The following is a 22,174-nucleotide window of genomic DNA, read 5'->3' as shown; positions in this document are numbered from 1 at the left end:
CTCTGAGCTGCTCCATCTGTATGCCCCCACCCGGTCCCTCAGGTCAGCTGATCAGCTGATCCTGGAGGTACCCAAAACAAAGCGCAAGCTCAGAGGGGACAGAGCTTTCTCTGTTGCGGGTCCCAAACTCTGGAACGATCTCCCTCTTCATGTGAGACAGGCCCCTTCTTTGGCTATTTTCAAGACCCTTCTTAAAACCCATTTTTATTCACTGGCTTTTAACCCAGCATGAGACTTTGAACTGTTTTTAGCTTTTAACTTTTTGAACTGTTTTAACTTTTAAACTGTTTTTATCTAACAAACTGTTCTTAGGGTAATTTATATTTGCTTTTTAATTGTGTATTTTTATTTCTGTTTTAAATGTTATTTTTTAGTCTGTCCTTTGCCTCTATTTCTTTGTGGTGTACAGCCCTTTGTTTTTCAACTGTGCTTGTTTTTAAAGGGCTTTATAAATAAAGTTGGTATGGTATGGTATGGTATATATATATATATATATATATATATATATATATATATATATATATATATATATATATATATATATATATATATAATAGAATTCACTGAAAGTCAAGCATTTTCTTATACATGTATATGTGTATATATATATATATATATATATATATATATATATATATATATATATATATATATATATATATATATATGTATGTATAAGAAATACTTATATATATCAATCTATCTATCTATCAAGAGGGACAGAGACAGCACACAGTGCAAGTGGATCACATGTTACCATGGCGAGAAAACATGGAGAGACTGCCAGTTATCTAGTCTCCACCAGTTGCAGAAAATGTGCCATCAGTACAACTGGACAGTGCTGTTTCAGTTCCATCATCAGGACCATCAGTGAGTCAGACACAAACTAGTCTCATCATTGAACCAGATTCAAGGGCTGCTGAGTTGCCATCATCAGAACCCAGATCACCCACAACAAAAACCCCACCAGTGATCCGCAGGTACCCAGAAAGGTTTCGAGTACCACCAAAAAAACTGAATCTCTGAAGACAGTATAAAAATCTGTGTTAAAGGTGTACGAATACTGTTTGTATAATAAGCATGTTATTGTTTACAAATGAGGGTTAAGAGTTCAGTACTAAAAAAAAAAAAAGAATGTGGCTTAAGTACAGTTTTTTAATTGAGCTGCTGCATTTTTTGGTTGGGTTGTTTATTTCTTTTAAGTATCGTCTACATTTCTAAAAGGGGAGGAATGTCATAGAGTTATCTATGTTTGTCTGTTGCCATCTCCTGGTGAATGTTGGCTATAGCGTACTGGGGTTACTTTTTGGTTGGCCAACAATTTACGTGGTGTTGCGCACCTGACGTCAAGTGTGTGAGTCTGTTCTGAAGTCTACATTAAAGAGACGTACTTCATCACCTCGCCTGGTTATTGCCTCCAACTCAATATATTACAACAACATTGCTCCATGCGGACCTGGAGGGTCCACATGGAGCTGGAGGGGGCGTGGCCTCCAGGACCGCCTGAATTTCGGGAGATTTTCGGGAGAAAATTTGTCCCGGGAGGTTTTCGGGAGAGGCGCTGAATTTTGGGAGTCTCCCGGAAAATCCGGGAGGGTTGGCAAGTATGAATATGTACAATATAAACACTGCAAGTACGTACATAATGTAGTAACAGAGACCTTCATAACAATAAGTAAAATGTTTTATATACATATGTTCAATATTTACTGTATTTTGGTCTTTTTATGCATTACTCACAATAGCATACAAACTAGGCATACGTAATAATCATTGAACAATGTAAAACAGCCCATTTGTCAATCTGCTACCCATGAATGTACAATTCTTCTCAACAAAAAATAAATATAACCTAACTTCAAACATTTGTATGTACGTGCAACCTTTAGTATATCAGTGTGTGGAATTAAATTATGGAATGGATGAATAAAAAATGCACTAAGATGATCCAGTTTAAGAGACTGTGCAAACTTCAAGTGTTTACAAAAGAAAAATAAGAAGACTCCTGATAAACATTTGGAATATCATTTAAATTAGATGATCTCATTATGTAAATCTCAATTTAAGCATGTATTGCTTTTTTTATCCTGCACTACCATGAGCTTATGTAACAAAATGTCGTTCTTATCTGTACTGTAAAGTTCAAATTTGAATGACAATAAAAAGGAAGTCTGGTCTAGTCTTAATGAGAACTGTTGCGTTTTGTATTCATTGATTAAAATTGTGTTACAAATTGAGAAGAGGAAGTGAACAAAATTGCTTTGAAGTGGAAAAGGGGTAGGAATAAATCATCTCTGCTTCTTTTTGGACATAATAGAAATGTGTGAAATATGTATTATATTGTAACTGCTTGCATGCTTAACAGATAGTATCAAATAATTATAGTTGCATATCCCTTAAAGAAACAATGTCTGCGAGGCCGAAGCGTATTCAAAAGTATCCAGTAACAAACGTATCCGCATCATTCAACTTACTGCGTCATGAGCATAAAAGGGTCAGTAACATGTTTTAAAGCAAAAAATATATCAACAACACATGATTTAAAATTGTCTAAATGTTTAATAATGACAATGTGATGAAAATATTTGATGGCCTGTTTAAAAAATTGTGTTTTAAGGAAAAGCAGTCTCAGAGAAGCTTTGTTGTTGTTACGATTGGGTAATACATTCAATGATTGCTAACATTAGTAGCTAAACTTTAACAAAGCTCTACCAAGAAAATAACCCTTTTTATCCTCTTCTACATCCTTATTCTTGAGATGTCTGCTTTCATCTAAAAATTATAGAATGGCTAACTTGTGTTGCTAACACTGACTAGTAAACAAATAGTTTGTGGTTACGTCTTGGCGGCAACGTTATCCCAAAGATGCAGAAAGACAAAGAAGTAAAACAGCTTGGGAAAAAAACATGTGACGTCCAGCAAGAAAGAAAATACAAGCGTGCTGGCAAATGAAACACTAAATAAAATTAAAGTAAATAAAGCACTCCCATTGTGATTGAAAACATTTATCCCACGATGGAGCCAGCAAACACCAAAAGGAACTATTCATATCTTCTATGGAAAAAGATTTCCAACACTGCATTTTCTTGCATCTGGATTGCTTTTGCAAATGTATTTAAAATAAAAATGAAAAGAATCACATGTACATAAGTATTCACAACCTTGTTGATGCACCTTTGGCAGCAATTCCAGCCTCAAGTCTTTTTTAATAGGATGCCACAAACTTGGCACACCTATCTGTGGCCACTTTCAACCATTCCTCTTTGCAGCACCTCTCAAGCTGCATCAGGTTGGATGGGAAGTGTTGCTTTTCATCCAGGATGTCTCTGGACACTTTTTTTTTAGTTTGCACAATTTAAGGCACCTTATTTGGGATCTTAGTAGATCAGGGGCCGTATTTATCAAGCGTCTTAGAGTGCCATTTTACACTTAAGTCCTGAGAATTTGCGAAATTTAGTCCTACTCTCAAACTTAAGAATAAAAGCTATTTATCAACTTTCTTAAGTCTAAGAATCACTGCTACTCTCCACGATATTTAAGAAACCTTCAGAGGTGTCCTAAGTGGTTAGAAGTTGCCAGCAGGGGATGGCACTGAGGCGAGAGAGACGTGCGCGAATGTTCAGGGAGCGGAAGGATGTCCTGGCTTTGTTTGATGATGGGCAGCTGATCAAACGGTATCATTTAGACAGAGCGGGTATTATTTTTGTCACAGATTTAATAAGGGGCGTCATCTTTCACAGCAGAACTAAAGGTCATCACAATGCTTCAATGTCTCGCCACTGGGAAAATGAATTGGAAAGAAAAGGAAACATTTACTTTTGATTCATTGCCAATATTGTTTGTTTGTTTTGTATTATTTTGTAGTTTATTGTCAAAATATACACTCCCATTGTCCACTTAAATATTTCTAAGATATTTCTTTATTCTTAGACAAGGGATTCCCTTCCGTGATTGGTCATTTCTATGGACACAGAAATGACGTCACCTAAAATTCCGTTTACGGCACATAGTAATGTCGTAATTGAGCTCTGAGTGTGACACTTAAGATTCAGTCCTACACTTCGCTGAAAGTGTGAGTAAGACGCTTGATAACTCACTTTTAGTAATTCTAAGACGCTTGATAAATACGGCCCCAGGTCTTTAGATTCCATTCTAGCCTAGCTGCTCTTTATTATTCCAATACCTGAGCTTGGAATTTCCTGCTGGCGTAATAAATTATAGCAAGAATGGATGTGCTAAATATTTTGGAATACATCATCCTTATGTTATTACTGTTGTATCATTTGGCAACTTGGAGTCCCACCGGGGTCTGTTCTTAGACCTCTGTTATTTCAACTTGACATGCTTATCAGGTAAATATAAATAAATACAGATGTGTACTTCCAGTGACCTTATTTAGGTCCCTGTTAAATAAGGACATGGACATGTACTTGTCTCCAAGCAGTATTGTCTTCTAAAGATAAACATTAAGAACTGTATTTGTATCTTCTATGTATAGGACATGATACTTGAACACAACTTTGCATGTTTGATGACAGTATGGAGTGTGTGTAGTGCACTTATACAACCTCTGTGACGGTGGCGACTGGAATGTCTGCTGCTCCTACACCCATATTTGCAAACTTATTACAACTAAACAATCACATGTACGTAAGTATTCACAGACTTTGCTCAATACTTGTACTTTTGTCAGCAATTACACCTCAAGTCTTTTTGAACACCATGCCACAAGTTTGGCACACCTACAGTAACTTTGGGAACTTTCCTCTTTGCAGCAGCTCTCAAGCTCCATCAGGTTGGATGGGAAGGTTTTCATCCAGGATGTCTCTGTACATTGCTGCATTCATCTTACCCATAGCAAAGCAAAATTGAAGATGAGATCTCATGTATGTCTTATATACATCTCCTAGACATAAAAGAGCACGAATCGAGACCAAAGTAGTTTTCTCATTCTTCTCAGATGTATCTCCTGAGAAATAAGGCTCACAGTGAGCACTGTGAGAGATCTCAAAGTTGTCTAACAGTTATCTCTTTTCCCGATTTCAACTAAGAGCAAAATGAGAGATGAATGAGCTGGTCTCCAATATGTCTCAATTATGTCTCAGTGAGAGATATACATGGTTTTGTTTCTCACTACTCACTGTTTGAGTTCTCAGATGTCTCTTTTCTATTTCGGCAAAAAGAAAATTGATGAGTATTGGTTTCAATATGTCTCAATGATGTCTCAGTGAGAGATATACTTGGTTTTGTCTCTCACTGCTCACCATTTGAGTTGTCAGATATGCCTCTTTTCTATCTTAGGAAAAATAAATTAAAAATACATTTTAATTGGCACAATTTAATTATACCTCAATCATACTCCAGTTTATCTCATGCCAATATTTGGAGTAAATAATTAATTCAGGCAATATGGATATATGGTCTGTAATCTATATGGTTTAATGCATAATGTTCTACTTAATTTGTTGATTTCTTATACACACGCCATGTGCAGTAACTCAGTGACTACAATTGTGAGATTTAAAACTGAACCCAAACAATACTGTTATGATCACAAGACACTTTTTAAGACCTTTTAACATTAGTGAACTTTCTAGAGCAGTGATTCTCAAACTCTTTTCACAAAGTACCACTTCAGAAAACTTTTGGCTCTCCAACCACCATGATAAGGACTAATATTAAAATACAGTAGCGTAGTAGGCCTAAATATTCATTAAAAAAGACAGTGGTTTTATTTAACAAGTACATTTTAATATATTGGCCACTGAAATATTACAGACAATGCAAAAACTTAATCAACAATGATACTCCATATACAGTACATATTTACAGACTTTTACAGCATCCACGGCAACATCTCATCGGTGTGTATTTTCAGAGCATTTATAACAATGATCAAATATTTGATTTGTGACTTCTTAGGCCAGTTGAGTTCTTAATTAGTTAAAACTTTTCAAGTGTGTTTGGGAAATGAACTGCAAACACAATGCCAGGCACAGATGTGAAGTCAAGGAAAACAACTTTACCCAATATGTCATCCAATCATACTACTGTACTGGCAGAGGTTTCCAATAGGGGAATAACATGACTTCATGTACCATTTGTTACACTATCTTGCAGCAAAGAAAACCCTGCATGTTTGAATTCATGAAGGAGGGCCCATTTGGCACATGATTGTGCTATGATAAAGAAGAAATCAATCTGTCCATACTTTGTTTGTCCGTCATTTGAACAAAAAACTGTAAAATTGTTTATTCTATTACCTTTACCATAGTGTTTTGATGTGAGATAATTTCTCTTAACTTGTGCCCTGTGAAAGATGCTTACTGTTCCAGAATTGATGCAGTGACCAGCATGTATTTGCAATGCAGAGATGTGAACCGTGTCCAATAGAAGTTCACTAGGTGCTCCATATAGTTTAATCCTAGACAAATATTTGTTTTCCTGACAGAAACTATCATCTTTAGTCATATGTCTGTAAAATTCAGCTATGACATTCCCTGGTTTAATAGTTTGTGAAATAACAGGAATAGACTGCACAAGTTTGACTACATTTACCATCTGCATAGGTATATTTTGAGTACCATGTATGAGCCTTAACAAATATCCATTTTTGTCTTCATCGGTGTTCCAAATGAGATGTTTTTAGGGTCACTAAGAGGACCACCCCTATCGACAAGCTGTTTGTAAACTTCTGCATCATATATATCTTCAATGTTGTTAGCATCTGCCTTCTTTCTGCTTCATCTGAAGTTAAGCTTCTCCTGAAAACCTGGCTTGAGGAACAATGACCTTATGTGAGCCTTAATTGGAACCTCTATAAAGGATGAGGATCTTTCTTCTGACACACTGGTCCCACAAGACAGACATTTTATTTGTTTACTTTCTAATGGCCCAAAACAATTACTGCAGTATTTATGTAATAAAATAGGCGATGATGCAGAGCGGGATAAAAGAAAGTTTTTGAACTTCTGCACACTGTTTAAGCAGTCTGCATTCAGACTATCGGGACAAAGCAACTTGAACATTTTCAGCAAATCGCTTATAGGGCCTTATCAGTGACTTTATGACAGTTTTCATAAGCTATGATGATCAGAAGGCACTCTGCCACGGTTACTGATGCATTGTCATATAATGGTTTGTCTGTTGTGTCCTTGATATTTGAGTCTTCTGCACACTCCTCACTCAAACTATCTTCAAATCCTTCATTAAACATATGTCCGTCATTGTACATCCAATCCCCCATATCAGGGAGAGATTCCTCAAATGATTGAGATGGATCATACTCAGCATCGATATGTAGTTCAGCTGATCTGGAAAATGGTTTTCCATTGTCTTTGATAGAGTCAAAAGTAGAAATATTTTCATGTGCTGAAATTAAAATAGAATAAAAATCATTAAAGGTTTTTTATAACATTTTGTCACAAGGCAAAACGTATAACATCTCAGCATATCGCTCACATTCTTACACTCAAAAGTTTGGCATATTTTAGCAGGATATGCTTTGTGACAAAATTCACAGCAGAACATTAGTTAGACACAGAAGACGGTGGGTGTACCTGGCGGGTAGGGAGAGGTTTGATGTTCCAGAGTGGTACATCCTGCATGGACACCTGGAGGTTGGATGTGTTCCATATGAAGAGCAGTGTTTTGGGCTCCTTCTGTTCCCCTGCTGCTACCTTCTGACACAAAGAAGAGGAACCAAAAAACTCTAAAAATTAAAACAATTAAAAGAAAAGAAGAAAATTGCGAAACAAGAAGCAAGTTGACATAAATTGAACACATTATACAAATCTAGCTAATGGAATGCATTTACTTTTTTCCCACATCTTGATCGCATTGTAGTTCATGTTTACGTATCTTCTGTGTTTGTGGTAACACATAATCCACAGTATTAAATGTAACTCATCAGAATACAACACGCACTATAAAAAGAAAGACTGAAACTTCAGTGATAAACAATGCCAATGATTAGTAAATACACAGCAGCAAACCAAACCTATGAGAAAGGATCTTGACGAGGGATGCAACATTATTGTAAATATTGCGTTATTTTGGTTTCAAAATTCTCACAATAATGCCGTGATGTGTGACGCTATCAAACGAGAACTCCCGTCAGTGTGTTTTTTTCTGACAATATTAAGTGGGCTGATCTGAGAAGTAAACTCGATCTTCCATGATAACCCGCGCAGTGTGGGACAACAAAGTTCAAACAGGGGACATTATATAGGGGCGAAAAAGAGGAACTGTGCAGGAGTGACGGGAACGTTTGTGCTTTGTAGCTCGGAGGAATTGTTGCTGTGAAATATTTCTGTGCCTATAACTGCTGTGTTAGATTAAACTAAAATATGTGTGTTACTTGAAATTCTGGATGATTTTGCACCATTCCTTTGCACTTAAAATACCTGTTTATAATAATAAATAGGACTACAACATATGAACATTATGTTTGTATTCAATTACAGTAAGTGTGTTTATCCTAAACATTCCTGCCACTTCATTTAACACACGTTGACATGTTTGTAACAATATCTTACCGTGGCTTTAACACTGTGACGATATAATACCATGACATTTTGATATTGTTACATCCCTAATCATGACTTGATGTTACCTACCAGCCTTAACTTGAAGATGAAAGGTTCAAAGAAGATTAATTACACATGCTGAGATAACTCATATTTCAAGTTTCATTCTTCATATATGTGCTACTGTAATCAGGGTAAAAGAAAGCAATATTTCCATGCTTGTTCCTGACAAACTGTGGACAGCTTTTTATCCATCTATCTGGTCTGTAAATCTCAATCAGAACTAATTCACATAAACAAAGAACACGCATATACATATAACTTACTTAGACATTGCTCATCAGTCTCCACATTCACATTGGTGGCTGCAGGAAGAAAAATAAAGTATCACATATTATATCTGCTGCCAGTTTAATGCACCACCACTATGCCAGTCTACTCACCAATTGTACAGTCCTTCTTGATCGTTTATTTGAGTCGACTTCTTTACCGGTTCTTCTCCATCGTTTTGCAGGTTTTCGTTTTGTCATTTTGACACTCCAATACTATGTGAATACAGACAAAGGTTGCTGGAATACACAGTGGAACTTCTTGTAAATGTAAAACTCTATATCATGTTGAAGCAGTGTATGTTCAGTAATTTATATTGTTCCACTTCCAATGTTCTCTGTACATTTATGTCTATCATTGTTATTTCACTATGGGATGTATAAAGTGTATCTTATCACTTGCGATGCCTCGGTGGAGGTAAGTATCATAGCTTCGAGCAAGGTGGTTGCGCCGTTGAATGCGGCATTTATAGCTCTATTTTCGTAACACAGTGACGTTACATTAGTTTGATGAATAATAACTCGTGTGTGTTAAAGTAATTTAAAGACTAAAACAAAAACAATAAATGGTACTACTTACTTTCAGTCGTTATTCCTTCGATGCTGAATTGTTTCCTCCAATCGATACAAGTCACATTCGCCCACTAAATGCGCATGCGTGTTTTCCAGGAAGAGCAAATATGATTGGACAGATTCATGGGGCGCCGTGCCAAATCTCGCGAGAATGTTGATGAGACAGATCCACATCTCAAAATTTAGATAAAGTTGATTTTCTCCTTATATGTCCATCTGAAAATAGCCATTTTTGGCTATGTGTAACTTTCAAAGGAAGGCAATTCAGAAAATTCACGCCTTCTATCAGACAGCGGCGGACATGACGCGTTGTTTGCCATCAACGTCAGAAGAAGAAGAAGCGGGAAAACAGTAGGTGGCGTAAAATTTTAACGTTGTGTGCGCCTACCTCGAACGAAAACGAGGAAGAAGAAGCGGGAACGTTTTTGGAAACGACAACCGCAACGCTTGTGACAGAAGACTTGGAGAGATAAGTATCCTAATATTTTTTAGTTGGTTAACCATGTAATGTTGTGAAGTGAAAATATTTAACTGTTGTGACAACGAGTGGTCCTTTGAGAGGTTGCGGTAACGCTAATGTCGTCTGCCCAGCAAGTAATGTTAGTATACACAATGACCTTCACAATTAGATTATACAGTGCATATTAATTTGGGGGTTTGACTTTAAACATTTTTATAATACTGTTGTAGGTAAAGTAACAATCGACAAAGAAGGTCCGGGCTGCATTTTATTGGTATGGCTGGCTAGTTGTAATAAATAAGAGATGACATCCAAAAGTGTTCAATGATTAACAAATGTGCCCCGCCATTTTGAAAGCAGCAGTACATTTGCTTACTAGCTGGCAGTGGCCAGTATATATTGTCACGCTATTGATCATATAAACTGCATATATATTGGAAAATAAAGTAGCTATGTGTGTAAAATTTGAAACATTCATTCATTTAAATGAAACTAGCATTATCAGACAGGTCTTGTTAAGACTAGTTAGACTTAGACTTCCTTTTTATTGTCATTCAAATTTGAACTTTACAGTACAAATAGGAACAAAATTGTGTTACATAAGCTAATGGTAGTGCGGGATAAAAAAGCAATAAGGTGCATATATAAATAAATAAATAGGTTACTGTACAGATAAATATATTGCACTTTTTCACGTGTCCACGTTTATGGATGTATGTTATATTGTCTTTTATTCCAGCGAGTCAATCCATTTTGGGGGGAGTTGAGGGGATAATTTCATTATGATGCGTTCAAGAGCCTTACGGCCTGAGGGAAGAAGCTGTTACAGAACCTGGAGGTTCTGCTTCGGAGGCTGCGGAACCTCTTACGAGTTACGTAATATAAGAATAATTTTCCTGTGATACATGTTTAAAAAGTTATGATTGTCTTAACCTGGTCAAAATGCACTAATTAATGGTCAACCTCTTCAATACCTACTCAGTGGCCTAGTGGTTAGAGTGTCCGCCCTGAGATCGGTAGGTTGTGAGTTCAAACCCCGGCCAAGTCATACCAAAGACTATAAAAATGGGACCCATTACCTCCCTGCTTGGCACTCAGTATCAAGGGTTGGAATTGGGGGTTAAATCACCAAAATGATTCCCGGGCGCGGCCACCGCTGCTGCCCACTGCTCCCCTCACCTCCCAGGGGGTGATCAAGGGTGATGGGTCAAATGCAGAGAATAATCTCGCCACACCTAGTGTGTGTGTGACAATCATTGGTACTTTAACTTTAACTTTAACTTTAATACAAAGTCATTGGGGCTCAATATTTTATTCATGACCTTTTTTGTTAAAAATGCCATAACTTTATTAATGTGTACCCTATTATAAAAAGGTGCCATCAAGCCCCCCGCACCCCAAAATAGATAAGAATTCAACTGTCCGGTTTGAGTTTTTTTTTACTATAGCCAGAACGATCATAAACAATAATTTTGTTTACTTGTTTTTGACAGAAGTTAAATATGATTTACCCAAAAAGTTAACATCCATATGAAGTGACCCCATATATGTAAATACTTTCCATTTATATTATAGTTCCATCCATCTATCTATTTTCTACTGCTTTTCCCTTCCGTGTCGTGGGGGGTGCTGGAGCCTATCCCAACTGCGCTAGGGCGGAAGGCGGGGTACACCCTGGACAAGTCAACACAGATCGACAGACTACATTCACACACTCGCGTCAATTTAGTGTTGCCAATCAACCTATCCCCAGTTTGTGATACAAAATTTATTTTTTCATTAACAGGATGGACAAAAAGAAAATGACAACATAAGAGGTTAAGAGTTCCCACAAAGAAAATGAAGGACCTGCATAATTCTCCTCCCCCAAATTAGCAATCTGGTAAGTCTCTGGATGTGTGGCAAAGCGGACTACGGTTAAGCCAAATTGCCGTGTTACATGTAGCTAACAAACTGGAAAAAGGACTTTATTAGTTTGTTTAGTATTTAAAGAACAGCTGAGAATGCCACCTTGGGAAAGTTGCCCCAAGAAGGTTAGTAACAGTACCCTAATTGTAATGAGGCCACACACCTCTAAGACAGCGATGGGCAAGCTCACCCTACTGGATATGCTTTAAAATGCATATAGGGATGGGGAGAGGGAATAATCATAACATTGTTGTCCAAATGAGGTGACAAATACCAGTCCAAATTTTTATACTCAAATAAAAAATGTTAAACACTTTCTCTTTTGCACTCTCTCTTTCAGGGTGTTTGGCCTTCGTCAGATGGGAGGACGGTTATACCGGCAAAATCTTTACTGGAGCAGACATTTTGTCAAGAGATGAAGCTCCTGTGCAGATCTTAGAACAGGAGATTCTGTTTTAGCAAAGTGGTCAGACGGTAAATTTATAGGGCAACTGTTGAATATATTTCAGGAAAAGTGACATGGGACTTGTAACAGGCAGCAACACTGTTGGACCACCACCACCACCCTATGGGTAAGATTGACATTTATTACCTCATGCCTATGGGGCTACAAGTTCAAAACTTTTCATCTTTATAAAATCAAATTTGGTGAATTTCCAAACCAAAAAAACAGCATTAACTGAAATATTATTTTGTCTGCCATCAAATAATTGTTTCAGTAAATAGTATGTGAATGACAAATACAAATATTTAATGTATTTCATTGCCAAAACCCCAACATCTGTATCCACTTTGATTTCAGGATTAAAAGTTCTGAACTTGTGGACCCTGAAAACAATTATTTGCCATCATTTTATTACTTTTTAATCATGGTCAAAATGTTCATAGAGTGTAAATATCCACTCTACAATCTCATGTGTCAAAACTAGGGAGTAAAAAAATTAACATTTCATGTCATGGTTACAATTGTTATCACAGTATTGATAAATGTGCTCAAGAAGTACTTGAACACACACTGAAATCTTATAAACAAGTTTTATTGAGGAAAAAAAATAGTTACACAATATATACTTTCTTAACAGAAGAAATCTACGTTTTTAAACATTCAGTTTCACGTCAAAATATAAATTCCGCATTTTTAAAAATTAAATATAAATTACAATATAAAAAAACATAAATAAAAGTAGTGTAAGGATGGGGGTTGAAGGATGAGTGTCAAAAAACAGAGCTAACTTTGCTTTCTTATCAGCAATCGAGCATTAACTAAACACCCTTGGGTTCTCAGAGCAACACACAACACCAGAAATGTGTCTCGTGAAAACCTGTCCGATCCGTAGCTTTCAACAATAACAAAAGTTCCATGGATGAATTAAGTAAACAATATCAAAAAATAGGATCCAAACAAAATTTATGGAACGCTCGCCTCGGCCGCAGGTACTTGCTGTTGCTCTTGCCTAAACGCCGCACTGAATTTCAGGACAGGGAAACCAAAACAAGCTTGCTAGTTAACATAATTAGCATCATCGAGCTAGCTTACTTGTTGTTGATACTGTTACGTGATTGGCTGTTGGCGTATCCCTTCCATTGCTCAGTAAATACTGTTAACTGATTGTCTGTTATAGCATGTCCCTCCCATTGCTCAGTGACACTTCCTGTTTTCTGTTTCCTGGGTTCCCAAAACGCGAGTGACCTCATGCAGCGAATCTTGCTTGCTCAAATATTTTATCGAATGCATTTAATATTTATATCATTATGTGTCTATTGCGATATATATTTATTGTTTTATTGGCCCAGGGCTATGTAGTATTGATTCTTAAAAAAATATTTTCGGGGCTTGCGTGGGAGCACTACGTGCAGATAGAAATGTTCCTCTTTTTTGTAAATTTTCCTCTTTTGTCAAAGGGTGCTCACATGCCTGTACTTCCTGTGTGAAAGAAAGTAGTTAAGGCGTAAATCTCAATATGCCATAGTTTAAAAACATTTTTTAATCCAAATATAAGTACTGGTTTGACAGTTTATACTTAATTGTACATTTCATAAATAATCCTGAGATATATAAAGTAATAACTTTTTGGTGATAGTCAATGTTATGTATAACTTAATATTGTAAAATCTGTCATAATCTGTTGGTATTGTTGACTAAGTGAGTTGTCTATTTCCTTGCAGTCAAGAAGATTTCATCTTCAGTATTGGTCCAGTTCCTTTGTCTTTGATGTGAAATGTTTTTGTTTAGGAGTACTGTACAGAATGATTGTAGATATGGTCAATTTTGGTCATGGTACATTTATTTTCATTATTGGTACCGTCCATCATAGAGTGAGGAGAACAAATCATTTATACACTGCTGATTTTGTAGTTTGAGGTCTGTTACTTTTATTATTATTATTATTATCATTATAGGTACACTTCAATTGTAAGTGATATAATCCAAAACAAAAATCCATAAAATCACATTGTATGAATTTTTTAAAAAGTAATTAATGTGCATCTTTTTGCATGATATCCATATTTGATACTTCAAATATACTCCCAAAAGAGGTTTCTAGGTGATCAATTCCATAGAAAAAAATGCAAATTACCTGAAAACATACAATGTGATTTTTTGTTTTGTTTTATATTTTGCAGTCTATTAAATACTTGTTCTCCTCACTGTACATAGACTAAGGTCCACTTTGGCCGCTGGAGGTTAAAATGTGGGTCATTTCAGTAATTTTTTTGTAGTTCAGTATTTCTCATCTCTTTTGACAGGAGAGATGCAGGCAACCCATCTGTCGAGGACACTATCTCATATCAACCACAGGCAGAAAAATCATGGACGCCATGTGATGGATGTTGGGAGGAGTTCGAAAAAATCCTGCGAGAAAAGCAACAAATCGAAGAAGTCCTCTTGAAAATAGGCAAGTAATTAATGCTAATTTATTCATGATGTAATTATTTTGTTTACGTAAATTTGTGATTTGGCCTTGAACACATTATTTTCTCATTCGGGTATTGTTTGTGCTATTTTTTCCCTTTCAGATCCGGACCAAGTCAGAGTACTCCAAACTCTCTGCGACCTCGTTAGTGACAAATACAGCGACGGCCCTCCTCAACAATCGGGCCAGCAGGAGCTCTTTCCTGAGAGCGGCGTATTCATGTCCTCGTTCCGCCTTGCTGCTATGAGTCATGCTTCAAAGCCCAATTGCATGCGTTTATTCCACGCACTTTTTGACCACTTTTTTACAGTTGAGGAGTGTCAAAATGCTGTCGCTTTTGGTCGCCCTGGAAACAAACCTGCAGGAACAGGAAAGCGCATCCTTGACCGGAAAAAAGTTGAAGAAATCCTAAGTAAGTTTTCCCAGTTTTCAGGCCAAAATTGTGTAACAATAATTAAATAGAAGTTCAATACGAGAAAATTTGATCCCTTATCGATTATAGCACACGAGAAGCATAACTGAATGTTACATAATTACAGTTTGTGATTGGCCAAAAAACTAGCATTGTGATAAGCAATATAGTGTTATGTCCATCAACTTGAAGTGTGGTTGTGTGTATTAATGTACTGTATGTGCAGGGTTTCCACAAGGCATGAAGTCATTAAATGGATTTTGTGTAAATTAAGGCCTTAAATGGCAATAAAAAGCATTAAAAGCGTTGTCCAGAGGCATTTAAAAAATGTAATACAATTGTAGGACATAGCCGATAGTCAATATGTCAAACGGAAAAAAAAAAATTAAAATTAACTTAAGAACCTCGAAATTGCTACATCTGTCTGTGTGTGTGTCTATTCTTTTAGCTGAAGCTGCCAAACTGCATACAAGAGGTATTGTAAGGTGGGAACGCGACAAAAGCACTGCCTCAATACGGCACAATGAAACTACTCTGGGGGCCTCAACTTTTCCATTCTTTGGTCACTGTAGGCGTGTAGTCCTTAACTGGGACATCATGTCAGGATAATGGGGAAGCTGAGCTTTTTTCATACACGACTCGTTTATTTCAATCACCTCCACTTCAACACATATGAGTTAACTTGGCTAACATTAGCAACTGTCGTGACGCAGGCACCTCAAGTTATGGCTTAGGATGGACAAACAAGGCAATTTTCACAGCAGACCACAACTCTTTTATTCTCTGACGTTCCCACAATAAATTAATACGAGTTCCTTCAGCTGCTGGATACTTGATACATAACTTGCTATTTACTGTAAACATTTTAAACAACAGAGAGGGTGTAAAATACAATATATTCAATATCGGCAAATTAATATAATTGACATAGCTATTTTTTAATGCATTTTATTGTCATTTTTCCAAATACCGTTCTGTATTTTTCTAAAATGTTTAAATCGATCATCCATGTCCAAACACATGCATAATTTGCAATCCTAGTATGATGTTCATTTATTATTCTATAAAGCCTTTTAACTATTTTAAAACAAATTGTAATTGTAAAATGGTATCCTCCAGTTTGTGGCTATTATAAGACATATTTTCAGAGAATATATATATATTTACAGCATGTTTTAAACAGACACAACTAAAAAAATGGCTTATGGGTATATTATATTGATCATCTGATGCAGAATTGGATGTTTGTTTAGAGGGCTTAAGTGCAGTTCTCCTTTAAATTTTTTGATGGACGGAACCTTTTAATTGGCCATTCTACGGCCATGCACACAGTCAAAACACTATATGCTACTCCAGAAAAATAAATAAATAAAAATACATTCTCCAATTAAACAGTTTTGTAAGCCAATTCTAATACACGAGAGAGTAACAGTTAATCTAAACTTTTCAACTAATTAACTTGTCTAATGCTCACAACTGTGTGTCTACAGATAATTGTAGGCTTTTGACTATATATAATAACTATATGCAGTCGCACATGGGCATTACATTTTTTTAAGTACCAAAAAAATGGCGTTAAAAAGCATTAAATTAGATTTGCATTATTATTATTGCATTGCATAGATTTGATACTTGTAGAAACTCGGATGTGGCAAAATTACGAATGCCTGATTATTATGTTCTTGCCTTACAGCGTATGTCCTGAGATGCGGTACCTTTCCTGATTGGGACAATATTGAGGAGGCCAAGCTCAAGCAAGCTTTGGTAAACAAATGTCGGGCAAGAGCAGGTTTTAAGTAGGCCCTTGTACCTGCCAAGTTCATTCTGGGGTAGGATGTTTCCTTAGTAAACATGTTGATATTTTGGTCTGGGGTTGCGCAGTATATATTGTATAAAAATGCCCTATGATGTAGCTTTTAGTACCACGTTATACTGTGACAATGCATATTGAGCTGTGCTGTGTCTCGCAAATTTGGCACTGATGCAACCTCACTAACAAGCTAGCGGCTAATATCCCTTCACAGTACAAAGCTGTTTCCAAATAAAAAACGAAAATGACGCAGTATGTTACTGCTTACATAATCAGGTATATTAGTAGCTTTTGTAACCAATTTCAAAATGTTTTAATGATCATTTATGTACCAAATGTTATATTGTTTTCGCAGGAGGCTGTTCTATTGTTTACAACAGTGTTTCTTAATCATAGGGCTGGGGCCCACTGTTTGGCTGCGAATACCCCTTGGGGGCCGCCAATAAATATCTGTTTCTTAGCTGTGGTCCGTCCATATGGGCCGCAATGGTACTCAGTTGTAATACACTTTAGTGTAAGATGACTAATTCAGTGTTTGTATTTGAGTGGGTCCCAGACCCCTCTGTAGTGGAAAAGTTGGTCGGGCCCTGAGGTAAAAAATGTTAAGTATCCTTGGTGTTCAATGTGTGATTATTTTTTATATGTAGACCAGTTCCAAACACCACGGTTACAATTTTATAAATGTATTTCAGTTTTTCCTTGGAATATTTCCAAAATGGAAATTTAGTCATTTACTCACCCTCTTACTGAGATTAAGTCAGGTGTTTTTTTTAACTACGGTACATGGTTTGCTCAACAAGGAGTTAAAAAAAACTACACCAGACTTTTTCACAACAACAAAGTGAGTACTTGAGGTTAAATTCATTTAGTTTTGTATTTGTTTTATTTTTTGTATATTGTTTTCTATGTTGTTTTAATTATTGTGAATGTCAATATGTACATTATGTATGTACTAATTAACTACATTTAAATTGTTGTATTTAATCTATATTTATATCTTATATTTTGTATTTGTGTGTAGCCAAATAAAGTGATACACCGCTCAATATTTGAGTATTTTTTTAGTGTTATTTCTAATTAAGTCAGATAACGAATATTTAAATTGCCCTCTCAATTTGTTCTCATTATTCTCAAATTTGAGATATGATGGCTTTGTTAAGACATTTAAGAGAAATAATCAAGACATGAAAGAGACATACATAAGATCTCTTTTATTGCTCATACATCTCATTTATTTCTCTTTAATTCTCCTTCAAAATAAATGAGACATAATTGAGATCAGTGGCATACATATATGAGCTCTCCTCAGTGTATCCCACTTCTCAAATATTGCTCAAATGGTTGTCTCAACTCAACCTCCTTTGTCTCAGTGATGTCTTGTCTCTTTTTAGCTTATTTATTGCTCCTAAGGGTCCCTTAGGAGCAATAAAAGAGAAACAATTGATCACAGAATTAGACAGATATGAGAAGCTCAAAATGTTCTCAAGATACGAGATTAAGCAACAGATGAGCAAGCACATTTTTGCTATGGGTAGTCTAGTCAGGGAGGTGACCAAGACCACGGTCACTCTGTCACAGCTACAGCATTCCTATGTGGAGAGAGGAGAACCTTCCAGAATCAGGCCTGTATGGTAGAGAGGCCACTTGGAAGCCAATGCTGAGTAAAAAGTTTGCCAAAATGCACCTGAAAGACTCTCAGACCATGAGCAACTAAATTCTCTGGTCTGATAAGACACAGATTGAAATCTTTGGCACAAATGCCAGGCATCCTATTTGGAGGGAAGCAGGCAGCGTTCATCACCAGGTCAATACCATCCCTACAGTGAACATGGTGGTGGCAGCATCATGCTGTGGGGATGGTTTTAGAAACAGGAAGTGGGAGACATGTAAGGACAGAGGGGAAAATGAATGCAGCAATGTACAGAGACATCCTGGATGAAAAGCAACACTTCCCATCCAACCCGATGGAGCTTGAGAGGTGCTGCAAAGAGGAATGGTTGAAAGTGCCCAAAGATAGGTGTGCCAAGCTTGTGGTATCGTATTCAAAAAGACTTGAGGCATTAATTGCTGCCAAAGGTGCGTCAGTTAAGTATTGAGTGAAGGCTATAAATATTTATGTGCATGAGATTTTTTTTTTTAATACATTTGCACGAATTAAAATAAAAAAAAGTTCACATTGTCATTACAGGGTATTGTGCGTAGAATGTTGAGGTCAAAAATAAATTTATTTCATTTTGGAATAAGGCTTTAATGTAACAAAATATGAAAAAAAAAAAAAAAAGTGCTGTAAATACTTCCCAGATGCACTGTATTTTAAAAACAAGTAATTGCCACATAACCCTGGAATTATTTGAACTATACAGTATATGAAATGTATTTTACAGACAAGACAAGGAACGCTGGAATGATGCAAAAGTGTATATTCATAGATGTGTGTACATTTATAGAAATGTGTTCCTCAAATGTGACTTCTTTGTGTTAGTGATATGATGCATACAAATATAGCGTATATTTATATATATATGGGGTGAAGGAGTGATGCATGGAAATATAGCGTATATATATATGGGGTGAAGGAGTGATGCATGGAAATATAGCATATATATATATATGGGGTGAAGGGGTGATGCATGGAAATATAGCGTATATATATATATATATATATATATATATATATATATATATATATATATATATATATGGGTTGAAGGAGTGATGTATGGAAATATAGCATATATATATATATGGGGTGAAGGAGTGATGCATGGAAATATAGCATATATATATATATATATATATATATGGGGTGAAGGGGTGATACATGGAAATATAGCGTATATATATATATGGGGTGAAGGGGTGATGCATGGAAATATAGCGTATATATAGATATATGGGTTGAAGGAGTGATGTATGGAAATATAGCATATATATATATATATATGGGGTGAAGGAGTGATGCATGGGAATATAGCATATATATATATATATATATATGGGGTGAAGGGGTGATGCATGGAAATAGAGCGTATATATATATATGGGGTGAAGGGGTGATGCATGGAAATATAGCGTATATATATATGGGGTGAAGGAGTGACGCATGGAAATATAGCGTATATACAGTATATATATATATATATATATATATGGGGTGAAGGAGTGATACATGGAAATATAGCGTATATATATATATATATATATGGGGTGAAGGAGTGATGCATGGAAATATAGCGTATATATATATATATATATATATATATGGTTTGAAGGGGTGATGCATGGACATATAGTGTATATATATGTATATATGGGGTGAAGAAGTGATACATAAAAATATAGCGTATATATATATGGGGTGAAGGAGTGATGCATGGAAATATAGCGTATATATATATATATATATATGGGGTGAAGGAGTGATGCATGGAAATATAGCGTATATACAGTATATATATATGGGGTGAAGGAGTGATACATGGAAATATAGCGTATATATATATATGGGGTGAAGGAGTGATACATGGAAATATAGCGTATATATATATGGGGTGAAGGAGTGATGCATGGAAATATAGCGTATATATATATATGGGGTGAAGGAGTGATGCATGGAAATATAGCATATATATATATATATATATATATATATGGGGTGAAGGGGTGATGCATGGAAATATAGCGTATATATATATATATATATGGGTTGAAGGGGTGATGCATGGAAATATAGCGTATATATATATATGGGTTGAAGGAGTGATGTATGGAAATATAGCATATATATATATGGGGTGAAGGGGTGATGCATGGAAATATAGCATATATATATATATATATGGGGTGAAGGGGTGATGCATGGAAATATAGCGTATATATATATATATATATATATATATATATATATATATATGGGTTGAAGGGGTGATGCATGGAAATATAGTATATATATATATATATATATATATATATATATATATATATGTATATATATATATATATATATATATATATATATATATATATATATATGGGGTGAAGAAGTGATACATGGAAATATAGCGTATATATATATGGGGTGAAGGAGTGATGCATGGAAATATAGCATATATATATATATATATATATATATATGGGGTGAAGGGATGATGCATGGAAATATAGCGTATATATATATATATATATGGGTTGAAGGGGTGATGCATGGAAATATAGTGTATATATCTATATATATATATATATATATATATATATATATATATATATATGGGGTGAAGAAGTGATACATGGAAATATAGCGTATATATATATGGGGTGAAGGAGTGATGCATGGAAATATAGCGTATATATATATATATATATATGGGGTGAAGGAGTGATGCATGGAAATATAGCGTATATACAGTATATATATATGGGGTGAATGAGTGATACATGGAAATATAGCGTGTATATATATATATACATGGGGTGAAGGAGTGATACATGGAAATATAGCGTATATATATATATGGGGTGAAGGAGTGATGCATGGAAATATAGCGTATATATATATATGGGGTGAAGGAGTGATGCATGGAAATATAGCGTATATATATATGGGGTGAAGGAGTGATGCATGGAAATATAGCATATATATATATATATATATGGGGTGAAGGGGTGATGCATGGAAATATAGCATATATATATGTATATATATGGGTTGAAGGGGTGATGCATGGAAATATAGTGTATATATGTATATATATATATATATATATATATATATATATATATATATGGGGTGAAGAAGTGATACATGGAAATATAGCGTATATATATATGGGGTGAAGTAATGATGCATGGAAATATAGCGTATATATATATATGGGGTGAAGGAGTGATGCATGGAAATATAGCGTATATACAGTATATATATATATGGGGTGAATGAGTGATACATGGAAATATAGCGTGTATATATATATATATATATATATATATATGGGGTGAAGGAGTGATACATGGAAATATAGCGTATATATGTATATATGGGGTGAAGGAGTGATGCATGGAAATATAGCGTATATATATATGGGGTGAAGGAGTGATGCATGGAAATATAGCGTATATATATATATGGTGTGAAGGAGTGATGCATGGAAATATAGCGTATATACAGTATATATATATATACAGTATATATATATATATATATATATATATATATATATATATATATATATATATATATATA

General features: G+C 35.4%; 1 protein-coding gene and 1 long non-coding RNA gene across 3 annotated transcripts; one reads left to right on the top strand and one right to left on the bottom strand.

Moving 5' to 3' along the window:
- Positions 1 to 7,356: 7,356 nt before the first annotated feature.
- On the bottom strand, positions 7,357 to 9,629 carry LOC140679534 (uncharacterized). The gene is made up of 5 exons (XR_012050943.1): positions 9,438 to 9,629; positions 8,972 to 9,073; positions 8,855 to 8,893; positions 7,560 to 7,682; positions 7,357 to 7,371 (listed from the first exon to the last, which is right to left on the bottom strand). It is a non-coding gene; the product is annotated as an uncharacterized lncRNA (long non-coding RNA).
- A 261-nt stretch (positions 9,630 to 9,890) lies between these two features.
- On the top strand, positions 9,891 to 17,839 carry LOC133617652 (uncharacterized). 2 transcript variants are annotated; one of them, XM_072915078.1, is made up of 5 exons: positions 9,891 to 11,772; positions 12,139 to 12,370; positions 14,547 to 14,695; positions 14,817 to 15,125; positions 16,819 to 17,839. In XM_072915078.1, exons 2-5 carry the CDS (start codon positions 12,318 to 12,320, stop codon positions 16,923 to 16,925), a joined length of 618 nt encoding a protein of 205 aa, XP_072771179.1. In that variant the 5' UTR covers positions 9,891 to 11,772; positions 12,139 to 12,317; the 3' UTR covers positions 16,926 to 17,839. The 2 variants fall into 2 exon arrangements, with proteins under 2 accessions (XP_072771179.1, XP_061833746.1); XM_061977762.2 differs by having other exon boundaries at positions 9,891 to 12,370.
- Positions 17,840 to 22,174: the final 4,335 nt, after the last annotated feature.

The sequence above is a fragment of the Nerophis lumbriciformis genome, linkage group LG18 (genome assembly GCF_033978685.3).
Source record: "Nerophis lumbriciformis linkage group LG18, RoL_Nlum_v2.1, whole genome shotgun sequence".
NCBI classification, from domain to species: Eukaryota; Metazoa; Chordata; class Actinopteri; order Syngnathiformes; family Syngnathidae; genus Nerophis; species Nerophis lumbriciformis.
This window is presented reverse-complemented; position numbering and strand designations above follow the sequence as displayed.

Coding starts and splice junctions, on each gene's coding strand:
- LOC133617652 (XM_072915078.1), top strand. CDS start 12,318: ATGGGACTTGTAACAGGCAGCAACACTGTTGGACCACCACCACCACCC. Junction 12,371..14,546: donor CCACCACCACCACCCTATGG/GTAAGATTGACA, acceptor CTCTTTTGACAG/GAGAGATGCAGGCAACCCAT. Junction 15,126..16,818: donor AAAAGTTGAAGAAATCCTAA/GTAAGTTTTCCC, acceptor CTTGCCTTACAG/CGTATGTCCTGAGATGCGGT.